The sequence below is a fragment of the Microcebus murinus genome, chromosome 15 (assembly GCF_040939455.1).
Source record: "Microcebus murinus isolate Inina chromosome 15, M.murinus_Inina_mat1.0, whole genome shotgun sequence".
NCBI classification, from domain to species: Eukaryota; Metazoa; Chordata; class Mammalia; order Primates; family Cheirogaleidae; genus Microcebus; species Microcebus murinus.
The window spans coordinates 45,970,156-45,997,731 of record NC_134118.1 but is presented as its reverse complement, the minus strand read 5'-3'; the positions used below and the strand labels follow the sequence as shown (position 1 = coordinate 45,997,731).

At 33.7% G+C, this 27,576-nt stretch overlaps 1 protein-coding gene across 1 annotated transcript in view; it reads right to left on the bottom strand.

The window, feature by feature from the left end:
- Window positions 1-287: 287 nt before the first annotated feature.
- MGAT4D (MGAT4 family member D) overlaps window positions 288-27,576 on the bottom strand; it is a 38,270-nt gene continuing 10,981 nt past the window's right edge. The window contains exons 4-12 of the mRNA XM_012783835.3: window positions 25,696-25,829; window positions 23,011-23,057; window positions 18,265-18,378; window positions 14,937-15,012; window positions 11,772-11,886; window positions 8,808-8,938; window positions 3,583-3,690; window positions 2,107-2,264; window positions 288-550 (exon numbers count right to left, since the gene is read on the bottom strand). Coding sequence (XP_012639289.2) covers window positions 2,250-2,264; window positions 3,583-3,690; window positions 8,808-8,938; window positions 11,772-11,886; window positions 14,937-15,012; window positions 18,265-18,378; window positions 23,011-23,057; window positions 25,696-25,829 — 740 coding nt within the window. The 3' untranslated portion in view covers window positions 288-550; window positions 2,107-2,249. The remainder of the gene's footprint in view (window positions 551-2,106; window positions 2,265-3,582; window positions 3,691-8,807; window positions 8,939-11,771; window positions 11,887-14,936; window positions 15,013-18,264; window positions 18,379-23,010; window positions 23,058-25,695; window positions 25,830-27,576) is intronic.

Here is a 27,576-nt window from a genome sequence, read left to right as displayed (position 1 = left end):
GCTCAAATGGCACTAGGGGTAAGTTTACACTTTTATTAAAAGACAAAAAGATACTGCGGCACTGCCAGATCCAGCATTGCTTAAATTTGTGCTTTCTATTTCTTTAGATGTCTTAACAAAATAAATAAAAGCATATACCAATTCACCCAGAACTTGTCTATGACAATGGCACATTTCTGAACTTACAACTATTTATTGAGATTATGTGATGGTCATAATAAAAGTCAATAAAATATGTTCATACTATCTAAGTCAATAAAATATGGTCATTCTATCTATAGTTCTTTATTTTAAAAAACTTCCCTGCTTTTACTATTTTTAAATTAAATTGTAATAGGGTACAAACATCATAAATGTTTTATTTTTTCTTGACCTAAAAGGTCATTTAATACTTTCAAGTCTACTAGTTTGTTCATTGTTTACTTCTCTTGTAGATAATTATGTATTTTCATTATTATAATTTCTGAAACATGCCATTAGCAATCAAGGTTATCTGAAGTTCAAGGTATTACAGAGTTTCTTCTTGTTATGCTTATTTTCTTCATATTTTCTAAAATGAAAGGAAAAAATCTGTAACATCTAGAAATAACATGTTATTAATTTCTAAAGATGTAATTATTTTCATGACAATTTCTTAATAATATTTTTTCCTTATTGTGTCTTCTTTGACACCATTACCCCTTATAAACAACTTTACACTGGCAAAAGATATAATTCTTATGATGTATTAGACAATGCCTATTTTAATACTATCATAGTATTAAAATTATTGAAAGTAGATTTCCATCTGTGGTATTCCAGTGAAATCTGTAAGGCCAGACTGTCATTACAGACAACAAAAAACGGTTGTAGGTAATGTACAAATATTTTAAAACATTCATTTTATTTGATTTTCATACTTTAAAATATAAATAAATACAGAAAAGATTTATGATAACTTAAAGTGAAATCACATACAATAATCCTTTAATAATAATATATGAAAGAAAGGCAGAGATTAAATATAAACTGAGGACTGAAGAAATTCTGTGAATATAAGATAATATGGGTACTACATTTCATATGAAATTAGTTTTGAATTTTTGGTAGTCAAAGGAGGAAAAAAAAAAAAACACTCACAAGGGACTAAAAGAATCATGACAATTCTTTGGGAAGGAATATCTTTTTCTAGCCTCAAGTTCTAAAAGAAAATTCTCCCAAGTATTTTTAAATAAAAGGGAAACATGGAACTTTAAAGAACAGTCATACAGTATATCATCCTTTAATAAAAGTCAAGGACATAACCTTAAAGAGTAATTCAGTTAAAGCATTTTAATGGGAAGTATTCTTCCACTTTCTTTCCCTCTATCACCTCCACTAGGCTTGTCGAATTTAGTAATAACTACTGTAACAACAAAACGAATGAGACATAACACACAAAAAGAGTCATTGTTTAACTGAAACTCAAAGATAATTGGGCATCCTGTATTTTATCTGGCAACCCTACTTCCAATACATTTAAACACTTGGCCTTGTGTCCAGTACACTGCAATAAACGGAAAATGACTTTTCATGTAGGATGGAGAATTAGCAAATATATTATTAGCTTGCTTATCAACTAATAGAAAAACTTAAAAGTATTTTATTTGAATTTTCAGAAAATATCCATTTATTAATAAGAAAATATTACAGTTGTTTCTAAAAGAAATTTTTTACATTTATTATAAAGAGTATGAAATGATAAAGAAAATTTAAGTTGAAGATCTAAGGAAATCGCAAAAAATTTAAAAACTAAAAGTTCATCACTAAAAAGACATATTTTTTGTTTTATTAAATTATTATTTTGGAACTAAAAGCTAGATACAGAAGTGAAATTATTTTTCTGTTCAATAAAACCATAGAAAATTTATCTTACATTAAAAAAGTTTTATGATAAGTGTAATATTAAAATTTAACTGGTTAAGGAATAAATTTTACATAAAAGTTTTTTGGGAAGACTGAAAGGAATGAATTTTAAGGAAAACAGCAACAAGTTGAACATACATAGAATATAAGGATTTAAAATAATATAAAATTAACAAACACCTGATAATTTTCTATATATTTATATTAATTTTTTATACTTACCACTTTATTGTTGAAGGCTTAATTTTAAAAAATATGATGTAGTTGATTAAGAAAGTTGAGAAATAGTCTAATCCTTGTTATGACATTATTTCTGAAAAGTGGTTCTGATAATTTTTAAAGAAGCCATTAGAAATATGAGACTCCTAGTAATAGATATCCTGTTAAAAATTTTTAAAATAATTTAAATATAATCATATTTGACATCTTATTAAATTGTTGATTTCCATTTATTTTACATGGTACAAAGTATAAAAAGGAAAAAAGCCAAGATTATAAGATCAAAATATGAAGGATTATGTGCACATTCTACTTAACATGTCACAAATTTACAGAGGTGAAATTAAAATATCTTATCTGGCAAATATAATGGAAGAAAAGAATCCCAGTATTATAGCACCAAAAGTTGAATAGCACAAACCAATTTCTTTCTGCATCATCTGCAGCTATGTCTTATGTATTCTGTTGGTGTGATTTTTTTGCATAAAAATCCATTAGAGTTACATTTTCGTTATTCTAGGCACTTCTTTGTCTTGTTTGCTACACACTTTTACACTTGCATTCCACCTTGCTTGATAGCCAATAGCTAACATTTACTGAGTTCACATTATGTTCTAGGCACTGTTCCAATGACTTCAGTACAATACATAAAGGAGAAAAGCAGAAAGGGGACAGGTTATGAATGATGGAAGGATGTATATGTGCACTTGCTATTCAATTGACAGAAGATTAAAAAGACCGTTTCCTTTGTTGTGTGAAGATATGAAGGGTATAGATGTCAATAGTATTTCAAAGGTTGAAGAAACCATAATGATTGTTTAATTAAAATTCTTCAAAGATTTTGATAGATGAAGAAATTACAGAGGACTATTAGGGCTTGCCCAATATCATGCATATGTGCCCTGGGTCACCAGAACTAAAAACTAGGTGCTTTGACTCTGAATGCTTTGTTATTTCTACTCTACCAAGGTGTGAAGTCAATTATCAATTATACTGTTTCTGAAAATGATACAAAATTTAATAATGACTAAAAATCAAACACTGCTGAATTTTTCTTCATATGGTAAAACAAATAGTGGTCTGAAATAACAATTTTGATACCTTTAAGTTAAATAATAAAGTATTTTATTTTTGAAATATTCTTGTATAATTTTCAATTTTTGACTAAAATAGTAAATTTTATTATAATTTTCAAAAAAAATTTTTAGTCTTGTTATTTGAATTGCACAGCTAGGAGCAGGAAGGCAAAGAAGTTTATGCAGGCTGGATTTTTCTCACCATGATAGATAACTAGGGTCTTTAAAACATGATTGCTCAATTTATAAACATTCTTTTCCACATATAGTTCTGTCATAAGATGAATTGTGCTTAAACAGCTATATTTTATGGTTTGTCTCATGCCATCACTCTTTTTCTGAATAGTATTTTATAAGTTTGTGAAACATTGTATATTACTGAAGTTACATGTCAAAATCTTACGTTGTAACGTTGTTCTTTTCCAGATAACGATGAATGTGTACCCACATGCTGGAAAAGAGAAGGTTTATACTGAATACGAATTTGCTTTTGTAGTTCTTTGCAGTTATCCTGGAGAAAAAGAAAAACAGCAAACTTCTATAAAAATCTAAATATTCCTTTGTATTGCATTTACTGATGACAGAATTTTTATCATATTAGTTTTTACGAAGATTGTATATTAGCATTTAAAAGTTTGAACACTTAATTCTTAGCTTTTTCTTCATATGAATAATAGAGCAAAGGAGTTGGGGTAAAAAGGGTTTAGTGAAAGCATCTATTTTCATGAACTCTATCTCAGAAAACCAGGTTACTGTCGTACAAACTATAATTTTTCTTTTCTTTCTTTTTAATTCTAATAACTTAGATGAAATTTTTAGTGTTTTTCTGCCTATCGACTTCTATCAGACTACATTATTCTGTCTTTTGCATCCCATATTCATTAATTAATTCCAGTTGAATTGCATCCTCCTCAATTTCTTCTTAAATAGTAAAAATGTGTATGATTAAAGCAAAGAGCCAATTTATATTTAATAGAAAAGAATTTGAATAATCTTCTTAAAAATAAAAATAAGAAAGATGATGTGGCACCACTCCAATTAAAAACAAACATTTGAACATTTGCAATGATGATGATTGCTATCTGAGAACTATTTTATATATTTTATACACAGAAAAGTCAGAAAAATAAATCTCAAATTTATATACATAATATTTTTAAATAGCAGGCTTATATTTAGATGCATTTCGTACTGACATGTAGGAAAATATTATACTAAAAATATTTTATTAAAGAATTTTTTTTTGAGACAGAGTCTTGCTTTGTCACCCAGGTTGGAGTACCCAGGTTGGCCTGATCATAGCCACAGCAACCTCGAACTCCTGGCCTCAAGTGATCCTCCTGCCGCAGCCTCCCAAAGTGCTGGGATCACAGGCAGGAGCCACTGTGCCTGGCCAAGGGTCATTTTTATAACTTTAAAGTGATTTAATGATCTAGATTTAATTTAACTTGAAACTAAATTAGCATCAGATAAAATTGAGGAGTTAAAATTTAGCAAATAAGATAATGGTTTCCCCCAAATAACCCCCAAATAACCTGTTGATAAAGCAAAGCTGAGTTCATTGCATATTATAGTAAGGGAAATAATTACTTTTATGGAGTCTTGGTAGTGACTATTCAAGTCTTTTGTCCCTTTTTTAATTGGGTTGTTTACTCGTTGGGTTTTGAGAGTTCTATACGTGTACCGAATACAAGTCTTTTGTTGGATATGGAATTTACAAATATTTTCTCCTAGTCTGTAGTGTCTTATCATCCTGTTAATAGTATCTGTTACAGCACAAAACATTTAAAGTTTGATGAAGTCCACTTTATCAACTTTTAAAAATGAATCATGCTTTTAGTGTCATTTTTAGGAACTCTTCTCCTAACTGTACGTCCAAAACATTTTTTTCTATATCTTTCCAAGAGTTTTATAGTTTTGCATTTGGATAAAATAGTGTTTGTATAAGGTGTGCGGTTTAGGTTGAGGATCTCCTAGAGATAGAGAAAGAGAGAGAGTAAGAGAGAGATATCCAGTTGATCTAATAAATATTTGTTGAAAAGACTGTTCTTTCTCCATTGAATTTGCATATGCTTCTTCATCAAGTATCAATCAGCTATATTTTGTAGGCCTATTTCTGGACTTTATATTCTGTTCCATGGATCTATATGTTTGCCCCTTTGCCTATAAAGGGTTGTCTTGATTACTGTAGCTTTATAGTAAGCTTTAGTGTGATGCCCCCAACTTTATTCTTCTTTTTCAGAATTATTCAAACTAATCTAGGTCCTTTGTCTTTGCTTAAAAATTTTAGAATCAGCTTGTCTAGACCAAAAAAATCTCTGCTGGGATTTTTATTGTTATTGTTTTAAATCCATAGACCAATTTTGAGAGCATTCATGTCTTTACTTTGTTGAGCCTACCCATCTATGATCATAGTAGATCTCTCTATTCTTTTCATTAGCATTCTGAGGTGTTTAGCATATAGATAATATACATATTTGTTAGATTTATACACACAAATACATAATTATTTTATATAGAATGCCCACTTTCATCACTCATATTCAACATAATACCGGAAGTCCTAACCAGAGCAATCAGACAAGAAAAAGAAATAAAGACATCCAAATTGGAAGTGAAGAAGTCAAGCTGTTCCTCTTTGCTGACGATATGATCTTATATCTAGAAAAACCTGAAGATCTGACCAAACATTCTTAGATTTGAAAAGTGAATTCAGTAAAGTTGCAGGTTACAAAATCAACATGAAAAAATTCAGTAGCATTTCTATATACTAATAATGATCTTGCCAAGAAAGAAACCCCATTTACAATTGTTACAAAAATGATAAAACACCTATGAATAAATTTAACTAAAGAAGTGAAAGATTTCTGCAAGGGAAACTACAAAACACTGTTGAAATTGAAGATGACATAACCAAAGACAAAGACATCCCATGCTCATGGATTGAAAGAATCAATATCATTAAAATGATCAAATTGCCCAAAGCAATCAATGGAGTCAATGCAATCTCTATCAAAATATCAATTTCGGGCCGGGCGCTGTGGCTCACGCCTGTAATCCTAGCTCTTGGGAGGCCGAGGCGGGCGGATTGCTCAAGGTCAGGAGTTCAATATCAGCCTGAGCAAGAGCGAGACCCCGTCTCTACTATAAATAGAAAGAAATTAATTGGCCAACTGATATATATATAAAAAAAAAAAATTAGCCGGGCATGGTGGCACATGCCTGTAGTCCCAGCTACTCGGGAGGCTGAGGCAGGAGGATCGCTTGAACCCAGGAGTTTGAGGTTGCTGTGAGCAAGGCTGACGCCACGGCACTCACTCTAGCCTGGACAACAAAGTGAGACTCTGTCTCAAAAAAAAAAAAAAAAAAAAAATATCAATTTCATTCTTCACAGAATCAGAAAAAATAATCCTAAAATTCATATGGAACCAAAAAAGGGCCCAGATAGCCAGAGCGATTCTGAGCAAAAGGACAAAGCTGAAGGCATCACATTACCTGACTTCAAAACATATTAGAAGGCTATAGTAACCAAAACAGCATTGTATTGGTTATAAAACTAGACACATAGACCAATGGAACAGAATAGAGAACCCAGCAATAAAGCCACATACTTATAGCCAACTGATCTTTGACAAAGCCAACAAGAACTTACATTGGGGAAAGGACACCCTATTCAATAAATGGTGGTAGGAAAATTGGATGGCCACATTCAGAAAAATGAAACTGGACTCCTATCTCTCCCTGAATTTAGGGGTGGGAGATCTGTGGAGGACCTGGGGCCAAATCTGGCCTTCTGGGTCCTTGAGTACAGCCTTTTGACTGAACACAAATTTTACAGAACAAATATTTTTAATAAAGGGATTTGTTCTGTGAAGTTTGGATTCAGTTGAGGGGCTATAGTTGGGGATATGGAGGGACACATATGGCCTTGAGGCTGCAGGTTCCCCACCTAACTAGACAAACTGGACTTAATTAAACTAAAAAGCTCTGTAGAGCAAAAGAAAAAGTCAACATAATTAAAGGAGGACCTGTTGAATGGGAGAAAATATTGGCAAACTATTCATTTGGCAGGGTACTAATATCCAGAATACATAAGGAACTCAAACAGCTCAACATTTGATAAAAACAAATGATCCCATTTAAAAGTGGACAAAGGACATAGACATTTCTCAAAAGAAGACATATAAACAGCCAAAAGGTTTATGAAAAAGTACTCAATATCATTAATCATCAGAGAAATGCAAATCAAAACCACAGTAGGATATCATCTTACCTTAGTCAGAATGGCTATTATTAAAAAAACACAAAATAATAGACATTGGTGAGGATGCTAGAGAAAAGGAAACTCCTATACAATGTAGGTAGGAATGTAAACTAGTACAGACACTATCGAAAACAATATGGACATTTCTCAAAAAACTAAAAATAGAGCTACCATTGGATCCAGCAATTTTACTATTAGGTATCTAGTGAAAGGGAAAGAAATCAATATATCAAAGAAATACATTCACTAACATGTTATTGCAGCAATATTCACAATAGCAAAGATATGGAATCAAACTAAGTGTCCATCAACTGATGAATGGATAAAGAAAATATGGTACATGTACACAATACTATTTGGCCATAAAAAATGAAATCATGTCATTTTCAGCAACATGAATGGAACTGGAGGCCATTATTTTAAGTGAAATAAGCCAGGAACAAAAAGATAAGTATCAGATGCTCTGAATTATATGTGGGAGCTAAAAAATCTAATCAGATGATGTAGATAGTGGAAAGATAGAGAATAGAGACTGGGAAGGGTGACTGGATGAGAAGGGGAGGATGAAGAGAAGTGGGTTAAAGGGTACAAACACACAGAAAGAAGGAAAAAATTAAACATTTGATAACAGAGTAGGGTAACTATAGTTAAACAAAAATTTATTGCCCTCTGGAGATGGGTATCTTACATATCCTGACATGAACACTACACATTATATACATGTAACAAAATTACACATATACCCCATAAATTTGTACAAACAAAGAAATGAAAATACTCTGTTAGATGCCTGTACTTTGAGGATTGTTTTGTCCTCTTGGTGAATTGATCGTTTAATCTACTAGTACATAGTATCTTTCTTGATCCCTGGTCTTTTTTGTTTTTTCCTCTAAAGTCTACTTTGATATTAATGTAGCTCCTACTACAAATTTCCTTTGATTAGTGTTTGGTATATCTTTTTCCATCTATTACTTTTAACCTATCCTATATCATTATATCTGAACTGAGTATAGACATCAGTAGTTGCATCATTTAAAAAAATACACTCTGATGATCTCTTTCTTAATTGGTGTAGTTTGACCATTTATATTCAATATAAATATAGGCATGTTTGGATTTATGTCTGCCATTTTTTTCCTGTTTGTTCACGCTGATTTTTGTTCCTCTGTTTCCACTTTCACTGCATTTCTTAAATCTCTCATTACTTCATTTAATAGGTAGAAATGTCAGTAAAAATTTAAAATATTGGAAGTTTGAAAAATCAATGGATTCATCAGATTTTGTTCAATAAAAACATTTTAGGTAATTACATTAGATAGAGAGCATTTTCCTAAAATATTTGGTATTCATAAAGAAATACTTACAAAAGAATCTACTGGGTCACACATCTTTATCTGAAACATGTATTCCATGAGCAAGTCTATGGGTTGCTCTTTGTAAAACATTAGAAAAAAACGTACAAAGCCAGGTAAGTCCTCACATCTAAACAGCTTTCCTGTGAAGAAAAAGCAAGGAAATGCAGATAACTCACATATAATTGTCCATTCCATTAACATGGGAAAAGAGGAAAAAACATTAAAATTTGAATATATCCTAGTCCTTAGAAAAAATAAAGTTTAAAGCACTAATGAAGTTGGAGAATGATAAAGTAAAACATATCTGTTTAAGTATTAAGGATGGCTGCTTCTGAAGGAAAAAGAGTATAAGCAGGTTTAGAATAGCCAGTAATCTCAGGAAATCAATTTCGATAACTAATAACTATTGTCTAAATCAAGTGAAAGATAAGCAAATAAAATGGAACATATAGGAGCTGTAATTTCTTGCTTAATTTTGTACAAACTGTTATTTTTTACCTGACTTTTGAAGTACTTCATCAATCTACTACATTTTCACTTTTAGTACTTAATTTTTATTAAGCATTATTTAAGTATTTGGGCATTATTTCATCAAAAGGTTATTTTTCTTTTATATTTGTGTTTCTTAAAGATTTGCTATATTTTCAAGTATAATTCCATTATGTCCAATGATTTTTTTCTAATATACTGCATCTTTAACTTTAAAATGACATTGAAGGGGTAAGATTCAGGTAAATGTTCACTTCCATGTAAGTAATGTAAAATACATCTAACCATTTAATAAGCATGATAGTAGGACGTATGCAGCTTTATTCTTCACTGGGACTTGAGTCTATATGGGTCACTTAATCAGATGTATAACTATATTTAAATTTCTGGCACCCATTTATCTAGTAACCAAAGCAAGTGATTCAATGTTGTAAATAGTTGATTCAATTCCTAATCTGCTGCCAGCATGCTGTAAAAGCTCATATTTTAACAAATAATGAATAACATATTGTTATATGATAACAAAAAGCAAAGCCTTTGTAAATTTAAGCTTAAGTAAGACTTTGACATCTCACAAACAGTCCTCCTTGTTCAATGTGCTCCTGTGCTGATCAGAATGTAAACATTCTCTATGCTTCTCATACTTGATGTTGCTGAGAGAGAGAAATTCTTTGAGAATTTTAAATATTCAGAGTAACAAGATTATATTTTCTCTCCAACCTTCTCATTGGGCATTACTGTAACTCATCATTTTTCTTCTTATTTTAACCAAGGCTGAGCAAAAAGCCTTTTGGCCATTAAAATTTTACAGAAAATGTGGAAAAGAAAAGTTTATAAAGAACAGATAGACCTCACTGGCATTCAGAGAAATGCTTTACACTTTTTAGAATGGCACTCTTCCTCTCTTTCTTCTCTCTCTCTCTCTCTCTCTCTCTCTCTCTCTCTCTCTCTATATATATATATATATATATATATATATATATATATATATATATATATGTTAAAACCAAATGTTGTCCAACATGGGGAAGCATGAACTCTTATGCACTGCTTATGAGAGCGCAAACTGTATAGCCAATCTACACAGCAATTGGCAGTACTTAAAGACCCAGTGGTCTGTGTCCTCAGTGATCCACTCTAGGGGATAGATATATTTGTCACTTCATCTTTTTGTGGTAGCAGAAAGCTGAAAGCAATCAAGGTCTACCACTCAGGGAACAGATAAGTAAGTGACTTATTACACAGTGCTTATGTAGCAGCAAAAAACAATAAACTAAATGACCATACAACAACATGTTGAGAGTTTAAAAATCTAGGTTTGAAGACAAAAATGTAAGGAACAGGAATAGTCTTATCATATTACCTCTTAGGTGAATTTAAAACAGATGCAAACAGGAGAAACACCAAACATTTTACATGGCTATATGTATATTTGTATGTATATTTTGGACATATTAGAATGAAAACCTATTAGGGGTGGGTGAAAGTGGGGATAGATTTAGACCATAGATCCTTAATAGTTATCAAAATTGATTTCCTGAGATTATTGGCTATTCTAAACCTACTTATACTATTTTTCCTTCAGAAATAATAATCCTTAATACTAAAGCAGATATGATGTTTTACTTTATCATCACCCAACTTCATTAGTGCTTTAGACTTTATGTATTTCTAAGGAATAAGATATGTTTAAATTTTAGTATTTTTCCCTCTTTTCCTATGTTAATGGAATGGACAACTATATAATTATTATTTTTAATTTAATATATTGTGGATAATATATAGACCAAATAAAATAAAAGAATAATATATGAGAGCATGCCTATATGAATCAATAATATCATGCACGATGAAATGAGGAGTGTGATCATTCAATTTGAAACCTTGAGGTTCAAAAGAAAGAAAAAAAAGGGGGGGGAAGGATGAATGTGAGGAAAGAAAAATGGAAGGAACAAAAAGTCAAGCCTATGAAAGAATTTTGAAAAAAAAATCACATTATGGACACAGTTGTATAAACTTTCCTGTGGTGGCTATAATTCATATCATATTTCTAAGAATGTCAGCTTTGGTTTACTGGAAATTTCAGGGACATTAGAGTACTGAGTTAGAATCCTTTTCTCTGCAACCGTAATTCTCTGAGTTTCAGTATTTTACAGAAAAATACATCTTAGTCATTGAGCTAACATGTACCAGATGCACAGCAAGGATTTAATAAGTGGTAGCTCTTTTATGTTTCTGTTAACATATGTGTATATGTCAATCTGCTCGCTCATATTGTCTATCTAGAAAAAAATTCAGTATAAAAAATACATTATCTGAAATTCAGATACTTGAATCTGATTTTACTACTAAAATAATAGTGTCTTTATAAAAATTATACCATTCCTTTCCATTTAGTAACAAGCTCTTTGATAAGCTCTTAAAATGTTTTAGGATTATTGTGTGCTAAAAAGTTTGATCCAACGAAAAAGATATATTGCTTACCTATGAATCCAAGTATTGAAAACTCAATATAAATCCAATTATTTGAAGTGATATTATGTACAAAATCTGTTATTTTAGTAAGGTACATCTTTTTAGCTATGATATCATCTTCTAGCTGGAAAAAAAAAAAAGCCCCAAAAGGCATTAGTACATTCAGTGCTTCCATTGAGTAAGTTATATTATCTTGAAAATAAAAAATACTTATAGTAGAATATACTGAAGAAAATGTCTTTATGAGGTAATAATTTTATTTATTTATTTTTAAATTTTTTATTTGTATTTTTTATTTTTTTGTCACCCAAGTTAGAGTGCAGTAGTGCGATCATAGCCCACTGCAAGCTCAAATTCCTGGGCTCAAATGATCTTCCTGTCTCAGCCTCCTGAGTATCTGGGAATACAGGTGTGCACCACCATTCCTGGCTAATTTTTTCATATTTTGTAGAGACGAGGTCTCACTATGTCGCCCAGGCTGGTCTTGAACTCCTGGCCTCAAGTGATCTTCCCATTTCAGCCTCCCCAAATGCTGGGGTTACAGGCATGAGCCACCGTTTCCAGCCAGTAGTTTTATTTTCAGTTCAATCTACTGAGAGTATATATAGGTAGTCAATTTTTTTTAAATCAAACCTTTTTTTATTGGATCTTTGAAATAAGAGAATGGTGAGACAGAAATGAAAACATCAAATGAAAATATAAATGTGCCAAATTAGTTTTTAAGTATTCTACATTTCTCCCACTATTATATTAGAGTAGATCTATGAAAACATTACTTTTTTCTTTTTATCGGGTGTTGGGCAGGTGGGGGGGAGGGGATGGGTATATACACACATAATGAGTGCGATGCGCACCACCTGGGGGATGGACACACTTGAAGCTCTGACTCGAGGAAGGAGGGGAGGCAAGGGAAATATACATAGCCTTAACATTTGTACCCCCATAATATGCTGAAATTAAAAAAATATATCATTTTTTGATTCTGAGATTAACCAGACCAGAGATTGTCCCTTTCCTAAATACTAATTTGTAACATTCCATCTAAATCCTTTTTTTCTTTAGAATTTTTTTTTATTTTGCCATATTATGGAGGTACAGATTTTAAGGTTTCAATAAATGCCCTTTTCCCCCTCCCCCCACAAGTCTGACTTTCCAGCATGACCATCCCCCAGATAGTGCACATCTCACTCATTATGTATGTATATACCCGCCCCCCTCCCCCCTCCCACCTGCCCAATACCCTATTACTGTAGTACCTATGTGTCCACTTAGGTGCTGCTCAGTTAATACCAGTTTGCTGGTGAGTATATGTGGTACTTGTTTTTCCATTCTTGGGATACTTCACTTAGTAGTATGGGTTCCAGCTCTAACCAGGAAAATATAAGATGTGATATATCACCGTTGTTTCTTAGAGCTGAATAGTACTCCATGGTATACATATACCACATTTTATTAATCCATTCTTGGATTGATGGGCACTTGGGCTGTTTCCACAGCCTTGCGATTATGAATTGTGCTGCTATAAACATTCGAGTGCAGGTGTCTTTTTTGTAGAGTGTCACTGGATCTTTTGGATCATCTAAATCCTTTTTGAAAAACTCTCTTTATCTGAACCCATTTTTATCCTCACAAATACTTCAGTTTCTAGTTTAAGACTGTCTTTGTCCAATCAGGCCATTAAAACAAAATACTATAGACTGGATGGTATTATAAATAACATTTATTTCTCACAGTTCTAGAGACTAAGAAGTGCAAGATCAAGGCAGATTTGTGTCTGCTGAGGGTTCATTCCTCAAAGACAGCACATTCTCCCTGTGTCCTTCCATGGTGGAAGGGGCTAGCTAGCTCTCTGAGGTCTCTTTTATAAAGGCACTAATACCAAACATGAGTCCTCATGATCTAATCACCTCCCAAAAGCCCCACCTCCAAATACCATCACCTCAGGGGTGAGGATTTCAGCATATTAATTTTGGGAGGAACACAAACATTTAGACCATAGCAAAGACTGACCAGCTTTATGCCTGAGATGATAGGTGCCATGTTCTATCTCCAGATATCATGGTTGGCAAAGTAGTTCTTGGCAAAGCGAAGACCAAAGTGAACATGGGACTCTTATTCATACCAACCTGGTTAGAATGGTGGTGTAAGCCATCCCGAGAAAACCCACCATGAGAGAGGGGGACAATGGAAGTAAGAATTTTCTTTCTTATTTAATATATATTATGCATGATGTGTAGGTTAAGAGGGTCTCCTAAGTGATTCAGAAAAAATGTGGGAGTCCTCAGGCACATTACTAGTGCACAGAATAGAATTGTGTTTCAAATTGGGAATAGTACATTGGCTGGATCTCATTGGGAATAGTTACATTGCCACCAACTAGAAATCAAAAGGGATATTTTTTTTCTTCCAATAAAAGAGAAGATCTTGCTTAGGCCTGTAGCTTTGTCTCCAGTCTCCAATGATATTCTGCAAACTCTTCTCACAGGTGCACATTGGCTATGTAGTAAGATGCACTAGTAGTAGAGCTACCATTTACTACTGGGAAGCATAACATTATTATTTAACAATATTCAGGAATTTAGGGGGCACAAGCTATGTATAATTCATTTATTTCTACAAATACAGTAAGGTATTGCAGAACTGTGTTACTGGTGGGGCGTGGCAGCTCACGCCTATAATCCTAGCACTCTGGGAGGCCAAAGTGGGAGGATCACTGGAGGTCAGGAGTTTGAGACTAGCCTGAGCAAGAGCAAGACCCCATCTCTACTAAAAATAGAAAGAAATTAGCCAGACAACTAAAAATATGTAGAAAAAATTATCTGGGCATGGTGGCGCATGCCTGTAGTCCCAGCTACTTGGGAGGCTGAGGCAGAAGGATCCCTTGAGCCCAGGAATTTGAAGTTGCTGTGAGCTAGAAATGTAGGCAGTACAATTTCTAACTTTATACTAACGAGACTTTCTTTTCGGTTTGTTCAGGTAACTATAATTTCCTCTGTAATTGTGAATTTAGTAAGAAGATTAATATATAATCAATTTTAAGCTTTTTTGGGCAATATAATATAATGAATATTTTCTGAGTACAAAGTAAAGTGGAAGAGCACAGTGAGGAAGGAAGAAATTAAACAAGGGAGGAAGAAAATAATGCTTTCAATTTAAATTATACCAAGTTATTACCTGTAAATAATACATGGCCTTGGGTTGCGCATACAGCATCAAAATGCAAAAATCCAATACTTGTTTGACTTTCCGACTAAAGAAAAACAATAAGATCTGTTAATATTTGTCATTGTTATTTAATTTTATTTATAAGCACACTTTAGGAATTAAAACACAAACACCTATACAGTTTAGTAACTGAGTGCTACCTACATTAAGTAAAACCAAATATATCTGCACTAAAAAGTTACATTAAAAAGTTTCCCATCTTTATTCAATGGATAGTGTCAGCCATTCCTAAACTAGGATAAGCATAATCTATTTATTTTATATATTGGTTAGTTAGATTTTGATCTAGGTAATAAAGTTATTAATTACCTAGTCTATAATAGTCTTTCTGATCTTAGGTCTCGTTCAAATGAAAATGTAAAGAAACTTTATTCTAATTTAATAAGAACCTAGTTACTAGGCCAGGTCCTAAAGATACAAAGGTAGTTCTTGCCCTTCTGGGTCTCAGACCTAGGATGAAAAGACAAAAAAAATAAAATAAAATAAAATTAGAACAATTAGATGAGTGCTATGTGAATATATCAACAATGATGACTATTTTACAATAAAATGGAGAGTGTGGAGCAGAAAGAGCTCAGGCATGCTATAAAGATGAACAGTATTGCGAAGGCATGAAGAGTGACAGAGCATGCCACTTCATTTCAGGGCACAGAGAGCTGATGGAAAAGAAGCTGATGATGGCAAGGTTGGCAGAGACCAGATCATGTAGAATCTTTTATGACATCTGGAAAACTTTAGACTTGATCTCGTATGAAGAAAAGTTTTCCTGGCTATAGTACTGAGAATGGATTGAAGGAAAGGCTAGGCTAGGCTAGGATGAGGGAAAGCAAATAGATTTGTAAGTCTCAGGTTACAAAATCAATGTACAGAAATCAGTAGCATTCCTATACACCAACAACAGTCAAACTGAGAATCAAATCAAAGACTCAATACCCTTCACAATAGCAACAAAGAAAATAAAATACCTAGGAATATATTTAGCTAAGGAGGTGAAAGACCTCTACAGGGAGAATTACAGAACAATGAGAAAGGAAATAGCAGAGGACGAAAACAGGTGGAAAGCCATGCCATGCTCATGGGTCAGCAGAATCAACATTGTTAAAATGTCTTTACTACCCAAAGTGATCTACAGATTCAATCCAATCCCCATTAAAGTACCAACATCATATTTCACAGGTCCAGAAAAAATAATTCAATGTTTCGTATGGAACCAGAGAAGAGCCTGTATAGGTTAAGCAATCCTAGGCAAAAAGAACAAATTGGGAGGCATCAATTTACCAGACTTTAAGCTATGCTACAGGCTATATTAACTAAAACACATGGTACTGGCACAAGAACACAGACACAGACCAATGGAACAGAACTGAGAACCCAGATAATAAAACCATGCTCATATAGCCATCTAAACTTTGACAAAGCAGACAAAAACATACACTGGGGAAACGAATCCTTATTCAATAAATGGTGCTGGGAAAATTGAATAGTCACATGTGGAAGACTGAAACAGGATCCACATCTCTCACCTATCAGAAAAATTAACTCACGGTGGATAACAGACTTCAACCTAAGGCATGAAACTATAAGAATTCTAGAAGAACATATTGGAAAAACTCTTATAGACATTGGCCTAGGCAAAGAATTTATGAAGAAGATTCCAAAGGCATCACAGCAACAACAAAAATAAATTAATGGGACATGATCACGTTAAAATGAAGACAACCTACAGAATGGGAGAAAATATTTGCACACTGCACATCTGATAAAGGGCTGATAACTAGAATCTATATGGAACTCAGGGAAATCAGCAAGAAAAAAATCAAACAACTCCATTAAAAAGTGGGCAAAGGACATGAACAGAAACTTTTCAAAAGAAGACAAACTAATGTCCAACAAACATACAAAAAATGCTCAACATTTCTAATAATCAGGAAAGTGCAAATCAAACCACAATGAGATGTCATTTAATTCCAGTGAGAATGGCCTTTATCAAAAAATCCCAAAACAATAAATGTTGATGTGGATGCAGAGAGATAGCTGGTGGGACTGCAAACTAGTACTACCTCTGCGTAAAGCAATATGAAGATACCTCAAAGCACTAGTAGTAGATCTACTATTTGATCCAGCAATCCCATTACTGGGCATCTACCCAAAAGAACAAAAGACATTCTATAAAAAAGACATCTGCACTCCAATGTTTATAGCAGCACAATTCACAATTACAAAGATGTGGAAACAACCCAAGTGCCTATCAATACATGAGTGGATTAATAAAATGTGGTATATGTATACCATGGAGTTCTACTCAGCCACAAAAAGCAATGGTGATCTAGCACCTCTTGCATTATCATGGACAGAGCTGGAGCCCATTCTACTAAGTGGAGTATCACAAGAATGGAAAAAAAAGCACCTCATGGGCTTACCATCAAATTGATACTAACTGATCAACACTTATGTGCACATATGGTAGTAACATTCATCGGATGTTGGGCAGGTGGAAGGAGGGGGGAAGGGATGGGTATATTCACACCTAATGGGTGTGGTGTACACTGTCTGGGGGATGGACATGCTTGAAACTCTGACTTGGGTGGGGCAAGGGCAATATATGTAACCTAAACATTTGTACCCCTGTAATATGCTCAAATAAAAAAAGAAGTTTTGAGGGACCAAAGTAATATATTTCCCATAATATCACATTTATTACCAAAAAATTATAATCCTTTATTTGTATATGGAGCTTTTTTCAAGATTCTTTCATGAATATATTTTATCCTCATAATGAGTCTTCCAAATATGTAATATAGATTTCATACAAACTAGAAAGTTGGGGAAACTAAGGGGAAAAAGAGCTAAATTACCTGTTTAGGATGACCAGCAAACAGAGGAGCTGGGACTAGAATCCTGGTGCAATAATTTATTTTCCCAGGCTCCACCTCCCCCCACTTTATTATGCCTTTGCTAATTGTTGTCTATAAATGTGAACATGGATAATCAGTGGTGTGCTGGTAAATGTTTAACAACTGACTTGTGGGTGGAGGGATGGAGATCCCTGATTTGCAGCTTTTGCCCACTTCCATGGTGTAAATATCCTGCTATGGCTCATGCTTATCAACTTGATGTCACTGAACACAGAGTTGGGAAGTGATGCACTTACTCACTTCTTTCAAGCCAATAGGAGATGGCTGGACACACCACTGTGTTTGAAATAGTACATAGTAGATGCTGATTCCAAAATTTTATTAAGTTGTTTTTAAGAATACTATTTCCTAATATGTCATACCTTTGAGTTTTTTGTGAGTCCTCAGTTAATTGTTTGGCATTTGAAATGTTTGGATAAAGAAAGGTAGGTATTGAAATGACCTCTAAGGAACCAGACTTCACTTGCCTTTTGAATCTATAAATAGAAGTAAATGGAGGCTTGTAATTGAATATTTAATTTACCAAAATAACAGATACTTAAAAATAGTTTTCTTATGCATGTCCATATATTTAATTTGAATTATTTCACATGTTGATACATGATATAATATCAACATCACAAAACTAATATATTATAGCTAAATTATTTCTTTCATAAATTAATAACATGAAAAAATTAAAATATGCAATATAAATTTATTTCCTCTTATAAAAATTATAGATACTTGGAATTGTTTTTTAACTTTTCAATCATATGTGTTCTCTGACATTCAAAACAATGGAACCAATGGGTTATAATAAAGTAACTACAAGAAAGTAAGAACATTAGATCATTTTTAAATGCATAATTTTGAATTTAAAAAGTCCTACTGAATAGCAATGTGGCTCCTGAAATGAGACTACCACAGCATGCCCAGATTAAGTCTGACTCTTGTCCACAACTCCCTGGAGGACTATGTATACTTTTTAACATCTTTATTTTTAAAAGTTACTATTGATAGACCAACAAGAATATCACTAAAATGCATAAAATCCTGTTCACAAACACTGTAATATAAATCTTGTACCATCAAAGTAAAAAATGGGAGACCAGGGAGAACATTTTAAATGATTTTCCTTTAGAGACAGATAATATGATTTTAAATAGGATTTAAATGTAGGCATTATATTATTTATTAAAATGTTAAAGTCTCAAGAAAATGGGCCTTTGTTTTATACTACATAAAAATTTAAAAAGCAGGACAAAGTTTTATAGTCATGATCTCAATTATATGCAAAATGAGCAGTCTTCACTTTGCACAATTCCAGTGCATAAATTTCAGTTACTATGTTTTAGTTAAATAATACCATTATCCCCCAATGACACTGTCAAAATTTTGGTGACCATGGTATATTAACTCTGAATAATTGTGTAAAGTAAAAACTTCACTGCTAGCTCTTCATAATAACAAATATCTACATAATAACAGATGCACATCATCATCAGTAACTAATAACATCACTTCTCTCAAAGTTTGTTGGTGATTGGTCATTGTGCATCTGTTATTTAGTTCACTTGCAGACCACATAACTTGTAGTTGTGTTGCCCTGTCTCCCAGTAATAAACAAACTCACATGACATTTAACAAAAATGGGCAATCGAAAGAGTGAATTGGCTGACAGATGAAAACACAGAGAGTGAACACTGGAAGTGAATTTGGATGTGATTATAAGACAGCTGATCATGAGAATGTCGACACTTTTGTTGTTTGAGAGATTTTAGATATGCAACAAAGGGAACTTAGTGAAGGTGAACTTAAATGACATAAATGAGAAAAACGGTTGCATCGAAAAGTATGTTACATGGGAAGTGACACTGCTAATAAAACTTCATATCAAAGGAACTCTCGGAGATATTTCATGACATTGAAAATGCAAATGATAAAATAAAATGTTGGAACCTGGAAAAGTTGGAATCCAAACTTAGAAATGAGTATAACAATTTGCCAAAGCATAGAAAAGATGTTCACTCTGTATTTTAAATTATATGACAAGAAGGAGGCAAGCAGTATTTATTAAACTATTCTTGACAAATATTCTAAAATAAATAAAATATTTCAATACTCAATAATTTTGATGTTTTAAATGACCGTGTAATGTTGTGATCTTTACAGTACTTTTCATTTTTCTACATGTTTATAGTTGACAGTAAGAGAGTAATGTTTTGACAAATGTTTAAAGGTCATGGAACAATTATGATTTTGCCCACTGATTATAAATATCACCTCTCATGGTTTCAACTTGCATGATCATTTTCACGGCCCCACACTATCTTGCAAATCAAGGATTACCTGAGTTTGTATAAACACATACAAATACACGCATGGAAGAAGGTACATGTTCTATAATGGGTATGTAACATGAGCATTACACGCCCATTACATACTCACTATGGGAATATACTGTGCTTAACAGAATGTGAGTTTTAGACCCAGAAAATTCTCTGTGCCAATTTTGTTTCTTTCACTTACTGACCTTGAGCAAGTAATTTACTTTCTATGACCTTCAATTTCCTCATCTGTAAAACTGGAATAGTAATACATACCTTTTTGAGAAAGAACTTTGAAAATACATGCTGGAATTCTTCCCAGCCTCTATGCATTAGTGGAAGAGTTCCTGGTTCTTTATTTTGGGCAGAGTATATTGGAGGAGCGGAGGGGATGGAAGTCTTACTGGCTGCCCTCAGATTTTATGGTATATTAAATGGAAAGATTTTAAAAAACGAATTCTGATATGTTCCTTGGGAAGTAGAAAATATTGGTATGGTTGATTGCTTTGTGATAAAAATTAGAAACAATGTCTAAATTGTTAAGTGAAGTTGTATAACTTTAAACCACAAGACTTGGTGAAGCAATTTAGAGTAGCAGAGGCAAATGAAAATAACATCTAGTGTCAGTATACATAATCATCAAAAAGTCTAGATCGCAGAGGTTAGTAAGTTTTATCCTCTAGAAAATTTCATCCAAAGTCCAAAACCATCAAAGGTTAAATTACAAGTAATTTCTACCATGATGAGGTAATTGGTATCCTTGTAGGGGATTCTTGACAAATCAGTTAAAAAGAAGGCAGAGATTTACAAATGATTCCTGGGTCTATATGACTGCATAGTTGCAAGCCTTTTGAAGATCACTCAGAAAATTATAGTATGTGGTTATTCAGTCATTTGTGTATTTCATTTGCATCAATGTCACTGTCTAACTTTCAGTGGTACTGAGATTGCTGAGAGGTGCAGGTGAGCTAACTTGATCCCTTCCTGCTGATTGCTTATTTGCACCTGTTTGCTCTCAGTCCATCTTATTACACTTCCGTTCTGGCTGGTGCATGCTAGGGGGTTCTCTTCGTATCTAGCTACCAGTTGGCTTCTGTCCGTGGGAAGCAGTAACCGACAAGAGACTGGAAGGCAGTGGAAGATGTTTTTCCTCCTTTTAATCTCTGGCGAGGTCTCCAGCAGCACCCAGCTGGAGCAGAAGTGATGTGGGCACTGGCAGGAGTGGCCGAGTTAAGCCAGCTCAGGCAGAAACGGCCATCCAGCACCTGCCGGATCAGTTCCAACGGTGCAGCGGCAGGAGTAGCCCAACATCTCATCTCTTGGTTTGACTCCCTCTACTTTCATGCTTCTCCTGTCCCCTTTCTTCTCCCTTTGTCCTCCCAGCCGTTTTAAACTTGTTTCAACCAATTCTTTGTGTGAGATTCCCTCTTTTCCCTCTATTTGAACTACCAAGAGTTTTCCTGTTTGGAAAACTGGTACCCTTTCCCTGTGAAGTTCCCCATCCACTTGTCACTTGATGACATGCCTCAAGTGGTGATTTTCTGAGCCTATTGAGTTTACGGTTATCAGCTGGAATTCTTTTGCCTCGAGTAACTTTGCCTCATCCACTAGAGGACTTTGCTAGGGAAAAACAAAACAAAGCAAAAACACTTTGCTGGCTAAACCAAACACATCTATTAGCCAGATTCAGCTTGAAGGCCGTAACTGCAACCCTAGTCTATAGCACAAAGTGCATAGTCCTTAGCATGGGACATAAAGCCCTTTGTGATCTCACCATGACCTACCTATCTCCTGCCAATCCTTCCTCCCTCCCCCCAAACATCCATGTTCCAAAATTTATATTCAAAATTCTGGCATGCTTCCTCTTGGGCTCTCTGTCTTCCCAAGTAATTCTACTTGCCAGGCATGACACCTTTCTCCTCTTGTCTGTGAGGAATGTCTACCTATACCTTTAGACTCTGCTTAATTATTACCTTCTCTAGAAAGTTCTTTTTGATAGCTGCAGGTAGAGTTAAATACTTCCCCCTCTATATATTCTCATATTGCCCTACCCATACGACTGTGATAATGCTAGCCTCCTTGCTGTGATTTGGTTTTTTGCAAGTTGTATGGCTCACTTGAACATGAGGATTTGAAAGGTTGGGTCCATTCATCTCACTTGATGAAATAACTTTATATTAGTTCATCAGTATGTGTTTTGGCTGCTTGCAAAACTGAAGGAAATTGTAAGCAGAAGTGGTGAAGTAACTTCATAGAGAAAAGAATACAAAAATGTTTTAAAAACAATTTAGTAGGCTTCTCTCAGAGGCCAAAGAGTCCCTGGAGAACCGATATTTTAACAATTACAGCATGAAAAATATGAATTCTAATAGATTGATAACCTGCAAAGTTGGGGAAAATCATAAGCTGTACTTAATCACACCTTAGAAAGAACTACAGGTTCTGGCCGGGCGCGGTAGCTCACGCCTGTAATCCTAGCTCTCTGGGAGGCCGAGGCGGGCGGATTGCTCGAGGTCGGGAGTTCGAAACCAGCCTGAGCAAGAGCGAGACCCCGTCTCTACTATAAATAGAAAGAAACTAATTGGCCAACTAATATATATAGAAAAAATTAGCCGGGCATGGTGGCTCATGCCTGTAGTCCCAGCTACTTGGGAGGCTGAGACAGAAGGATCGCTTGAGTTCTTTGTGCAAAGCTACACTCATTTGAAAGAATATATACAATAATACAATTGGGCAGAAAAAAATAGGATAGAAAAATGAAAGAGTGGCTAATTTTAAAATTGATCAGACAGTACTTACTTTTTTGTAATCATGCGAACAACATATTGTAAATAATCTTCATTACTCTAAAAAGGAGAAAAAGTATTTTACTAAAACTAAGCATGCCTCACAGTTTTATTAATGCAACATTTTTGCCGCATATAAATCTAATTTATGTGTGGAGTGCCATTAGGCACTGATAATTTCTGGCGTTTTCATTTTCTATAAGAGAAATTTAGAATACATATGTGTTGAAATAATGTGATTTAAACACAGAAAATATTCATTCATCTCCCCTTGCCACAGTATAAAATATTACTATCCATTATTTACACTTAAAAATTAGTACACAAAATCGTATGTGTCTAAAAATGTTTTGCTCTGAAAATGGTCATCTAGGGATGGCTTATTTCAAGGAGCTACTCTTTTTAAAAACTACTCTTCATTTAATGAGTATTATACAACAATAAGCTTACTTCAAAATGACACCATATTTTTCCAGACAGTATTACTCAGCTTGATTTCCAATTTTTTTTCTGTCAATAAACTTTGTGGACCTGCTCTTCATTGAACAGTGTGCTAGATTAAATGATAGACTCATTTGTAAAATGCTTTTGATGGTTCATCCTCTTGGGATGATTTTTTTTTTTTAAATAACTGATGGCATTTAATAAGCTGCAGCCTCAGGGGCCATAAGCATTTCCAGTATAAAATTCTGAAACAGTAGAACAAAGACAGTTCTGTTCTCCAATGTAAGTGCTCTTAAAGGCAACTCTGAATGTATATACTCAGGTTGTTTGTTTCAAAATATCTGACATGATGTAGATAAATCTATTATAGTACTTGAGGTTCTTAACCAGAAGTTGAATCACTGGCTGTTTCACACACTGAAACATACTATATTTTAAACATAGTACTACTAAAGTTATACCTCTTAAGCATTCTACATTCTATTTTTATACTTTTCCCCCAGTATTTTTATTATTAGTCTAAACATTTTAGGCAGATGTGCATTGTCCCAACAGCAAAGAAATAAAGATTATAATATGGAAAATAAGAAAATCTAACAAAACATTTTGGAGATTTTGTGCATGCTTTTTTAATATTAAGAAATTAAACTGGGATAGAACACTTGATCTTTTATTTCTATTTTTCCTATTAGTTCTTGTATTGCTTGTTTTGTTTAGAGTTTTTTCTGCATTCAAATACATCTTTATTATAGAAAATTCAAGCAACAAAAAAAAGAATAAAAAAAGGATAACAAATATTCCTCTAATTATCAGTATTCATAGATGGCCATTATTTGCATTTTGGAGACCATCATTTCAAGTTTGCTCATTCTCTTTTTATCTTTATACATTTCATCTGTCTGTATATCTTTTTCTCCTCCTTTCCTTTCTTCCTTCTTATTTTACATAGATAATATTATGTCAAAGGTACTGCTTTACGTGTTTTTTTCACTCACTATGATATGAACATCACTTCATATCAGTGAGTATAGGTATTTATTCCTCCTTCAATGCCTACAGAGTATTGCCTTGTAGAGATGCATAGCAAAGTATTTAAACAGCCTCTTGTTGATAGATATTTTGTTTGTTTCCAATATTATACTTTCATAAAGCAATAGTGCACTGAAAATCCCTGAAATAATTATTTATTGAGTGCTTACTCTGTGCCATGCATCATTCTAAGACCTTTCAACATATTAGCTAACTTCATCTGCAAACAACCCATGACATAGGCAATATTACCATCACAATTTTACAGATAAGGAAAGTGAGGCATAGAGAAGTTACGTAAGTTGTTCAAGCTCACAAGTCACAAGTGGAAAAGCTGGCATTTGAACCTTGGTAACCAGGATACAGAGTCTGTATTCTCAACTACCAAACTATGCTGTCTTACTTTTATTGTTTTTAAACATTAGTCTGATTATCTTCTTAGGGTAAGTTCCCAGAATTTGGATTTCTGACACAAAGGATATATACATTTTAAATTTGACACATGTTGCCAAATTTCTCTGCAAAAGGCCTTATGGTGTTAATATTCACACAGTATTTTGTAGTTTTAAGTAGTGTTATGAGCAAAACAGAGGTCTTTGGAGCCATTAGACAGACCTAGATTTGAATCCTTTCTATGAATTACTGGACAAGTTACTTTCTTTAAGCTCTAGTTTCTTCATTTGTAAATCAGGATATAATTTACATGGATATAATTCTTTATATCCTACTTTACATGGATATAATTCAGGTAATAAATAATGTCTATAAAAATCATCCTTGATCCCTTGGGTATAAGAAGGAGTCCCTGAATTAATGGTAGTTACTGTTACTTCATATAAATTATCTCTTGATTATTTCTTGATAACCTTTTATTGGGTTGGGCAAATTTTATTACTATAGCATCAATTATAATGTGGTTCTTTTGTGTGTTATTTCTGTACCATACAGTAGGCAGGGATTGTATATTAAATGCAATTCAAATTAAACAGTCTTAAATGCCCCACATTAAACCATTATGTTTTTAGATTTACATGGTTAATTCCTTCTCAGTGGTTTCAAACAAGTATTAAATATATTGTCTGCTATCGGAAAAAAAGGTATCCATGGATTGCTTTTTTACATTTAAGAAAAAGATTTCAAAATGGTCCAGTGATTACCATTGAGGGAAGGGAATTTGGAGACCAGAGGGTCAGCGTAAGGGGAGCTCCTTATTTTTCATACGTACATCTGCAATAGCGACAATCACCACAGAGTCCTTTTCTTCTGAAGGTGTCATCCTGGAGAGAATCGAGGTCAGCGTTTGCTTCAGGTAAGTATAATTTCCTCTGCTGACAGTGGGAATGCCCAGTGCAAAAGACACTGCAGACATGGGAGTATGACATCATCATTTCAAACCACAGAGAAAAAGATAACTTAGCATTAATTTGATGCTTATTTCTATGTTTGGGTTAGTCTTGTGGTCACAAAAAGCGTGTTTGAAACTGTACTACGAAGATAATTTCAAACTATGTTAATTTGTATCACCTATGTCATTTTCTGTTTGAAGAAATTCCAATTTGTAGTGGATTGTTAGTAAATGTATTAAATGGACTCCAAATAATAATCAAAAATAAACATAATTAAAAATGAATGAATAAATAATAAATTTTGGTGTAGTGAAAATAAAAGTAACTACTTTCTACTTATAGCTTTCACCTAACTGGGTAAAAATGTCACACATTGGCCGATTCTCTACTCTTCTTTCTAAAAACACACTGGAGCCCAAAGCAAGAAAAATACTATGAAATATTTTAATCTATGAAAAAATAATAGGGAGTAATTCTAAATGATTTTATGGAATGAATCTACGCCCCTAAGTGATGTTTATTGCCCAACAATGACTGGAACACTGTGGAGATTAGGTCCCACATTATCCTAGATCAGGTGTTCTCAAACTACAACCTGTGGGCCACATGCTGCCCACCAAGGACATTTATCCAGCCCACTGGTGTTTTTGCTGCTGCTGCCTGTTCTGCTTAGCAGCCGACTCGTCCCGGGCCCACAGTGCGCACCCTCCAATGGTCTGAGGGACAGGGAACTGGCCTCTTGTTTAAAAAGTTTGAGGACCCCTGTCCTAGATAGATGCTAAGATTTTATGAAGGAAGTTTGTCCAAACTCAATGTTGCCTGTACCAGTGCCAGGCTGTATGAGCTTAGGCAAGACATACAGACAGTCTCTCCAGCCTCAATTTCTCCACCTTGAAAATGGGGATAAGGACTTTCAAAATGGCTAAATGAGGAACTAAGAAAATCCTCTTCCTAAAATATAGTGATAAAACTGAAAAACATTGTCAAAACAATCATTTCAGAACCCTGGTATACAACAAACTGAGAAGTATTTATTTAAGAAAAACTATTGAACTTTGATAACAGTAGGAATAAGTATTTACCTGATTATTATTGAGTTTGAACATGTTTTCATATGTTTACTGGCCTTTGGATATTATTCTCTTTTGTGAAATCTCTGTTTAAGCTCTTGCCCTCTATTGAATTGCCTGCATTTTTCTTATTGATTTATTGATGCTGTTTATATATTCTGAATGTGAGCCCTTTGTCATTTATATGACTTACAAATATCATTTCCCTCTCTTGGGTCTTTTTCAGTGTTTTGCCCCTTGATGAATAGAAATTCTTAATTTTAATGTAGTATAATTTATCAATCATTTCCTTTATAGTTCATGCTTTTTGAGTCCTGTTGAGAAAACTTTGCTTATCTTCAGTTCATAAGATATTGTCCTGAGTTACCTTCTAGATGGTTTATTGTTTGCCTTTCATATTTAAAGAAAGGCATCTGGAATTCATCATTTTGGATGATGTGAGGAAGGAATCAAGTTTCAAGCTGAGGGATCCACCATAAATGCAATTCCTAGAATGCATTTACAAGAGTTTACAAGGCTCTTAGTGACTGGATCCATCCTATCTCTTCTGTTTCAACTACCTCCTCTTCTCAAATTGACCACATACCACCTCTTACCTCCAGGCCTTTGCACATGCCATTCCTTTTTGCCTACAACACTCTTCTTCCTCTGATTCCCTTTGCTAATTCTATTCATTCTCCAGAGTTCAAC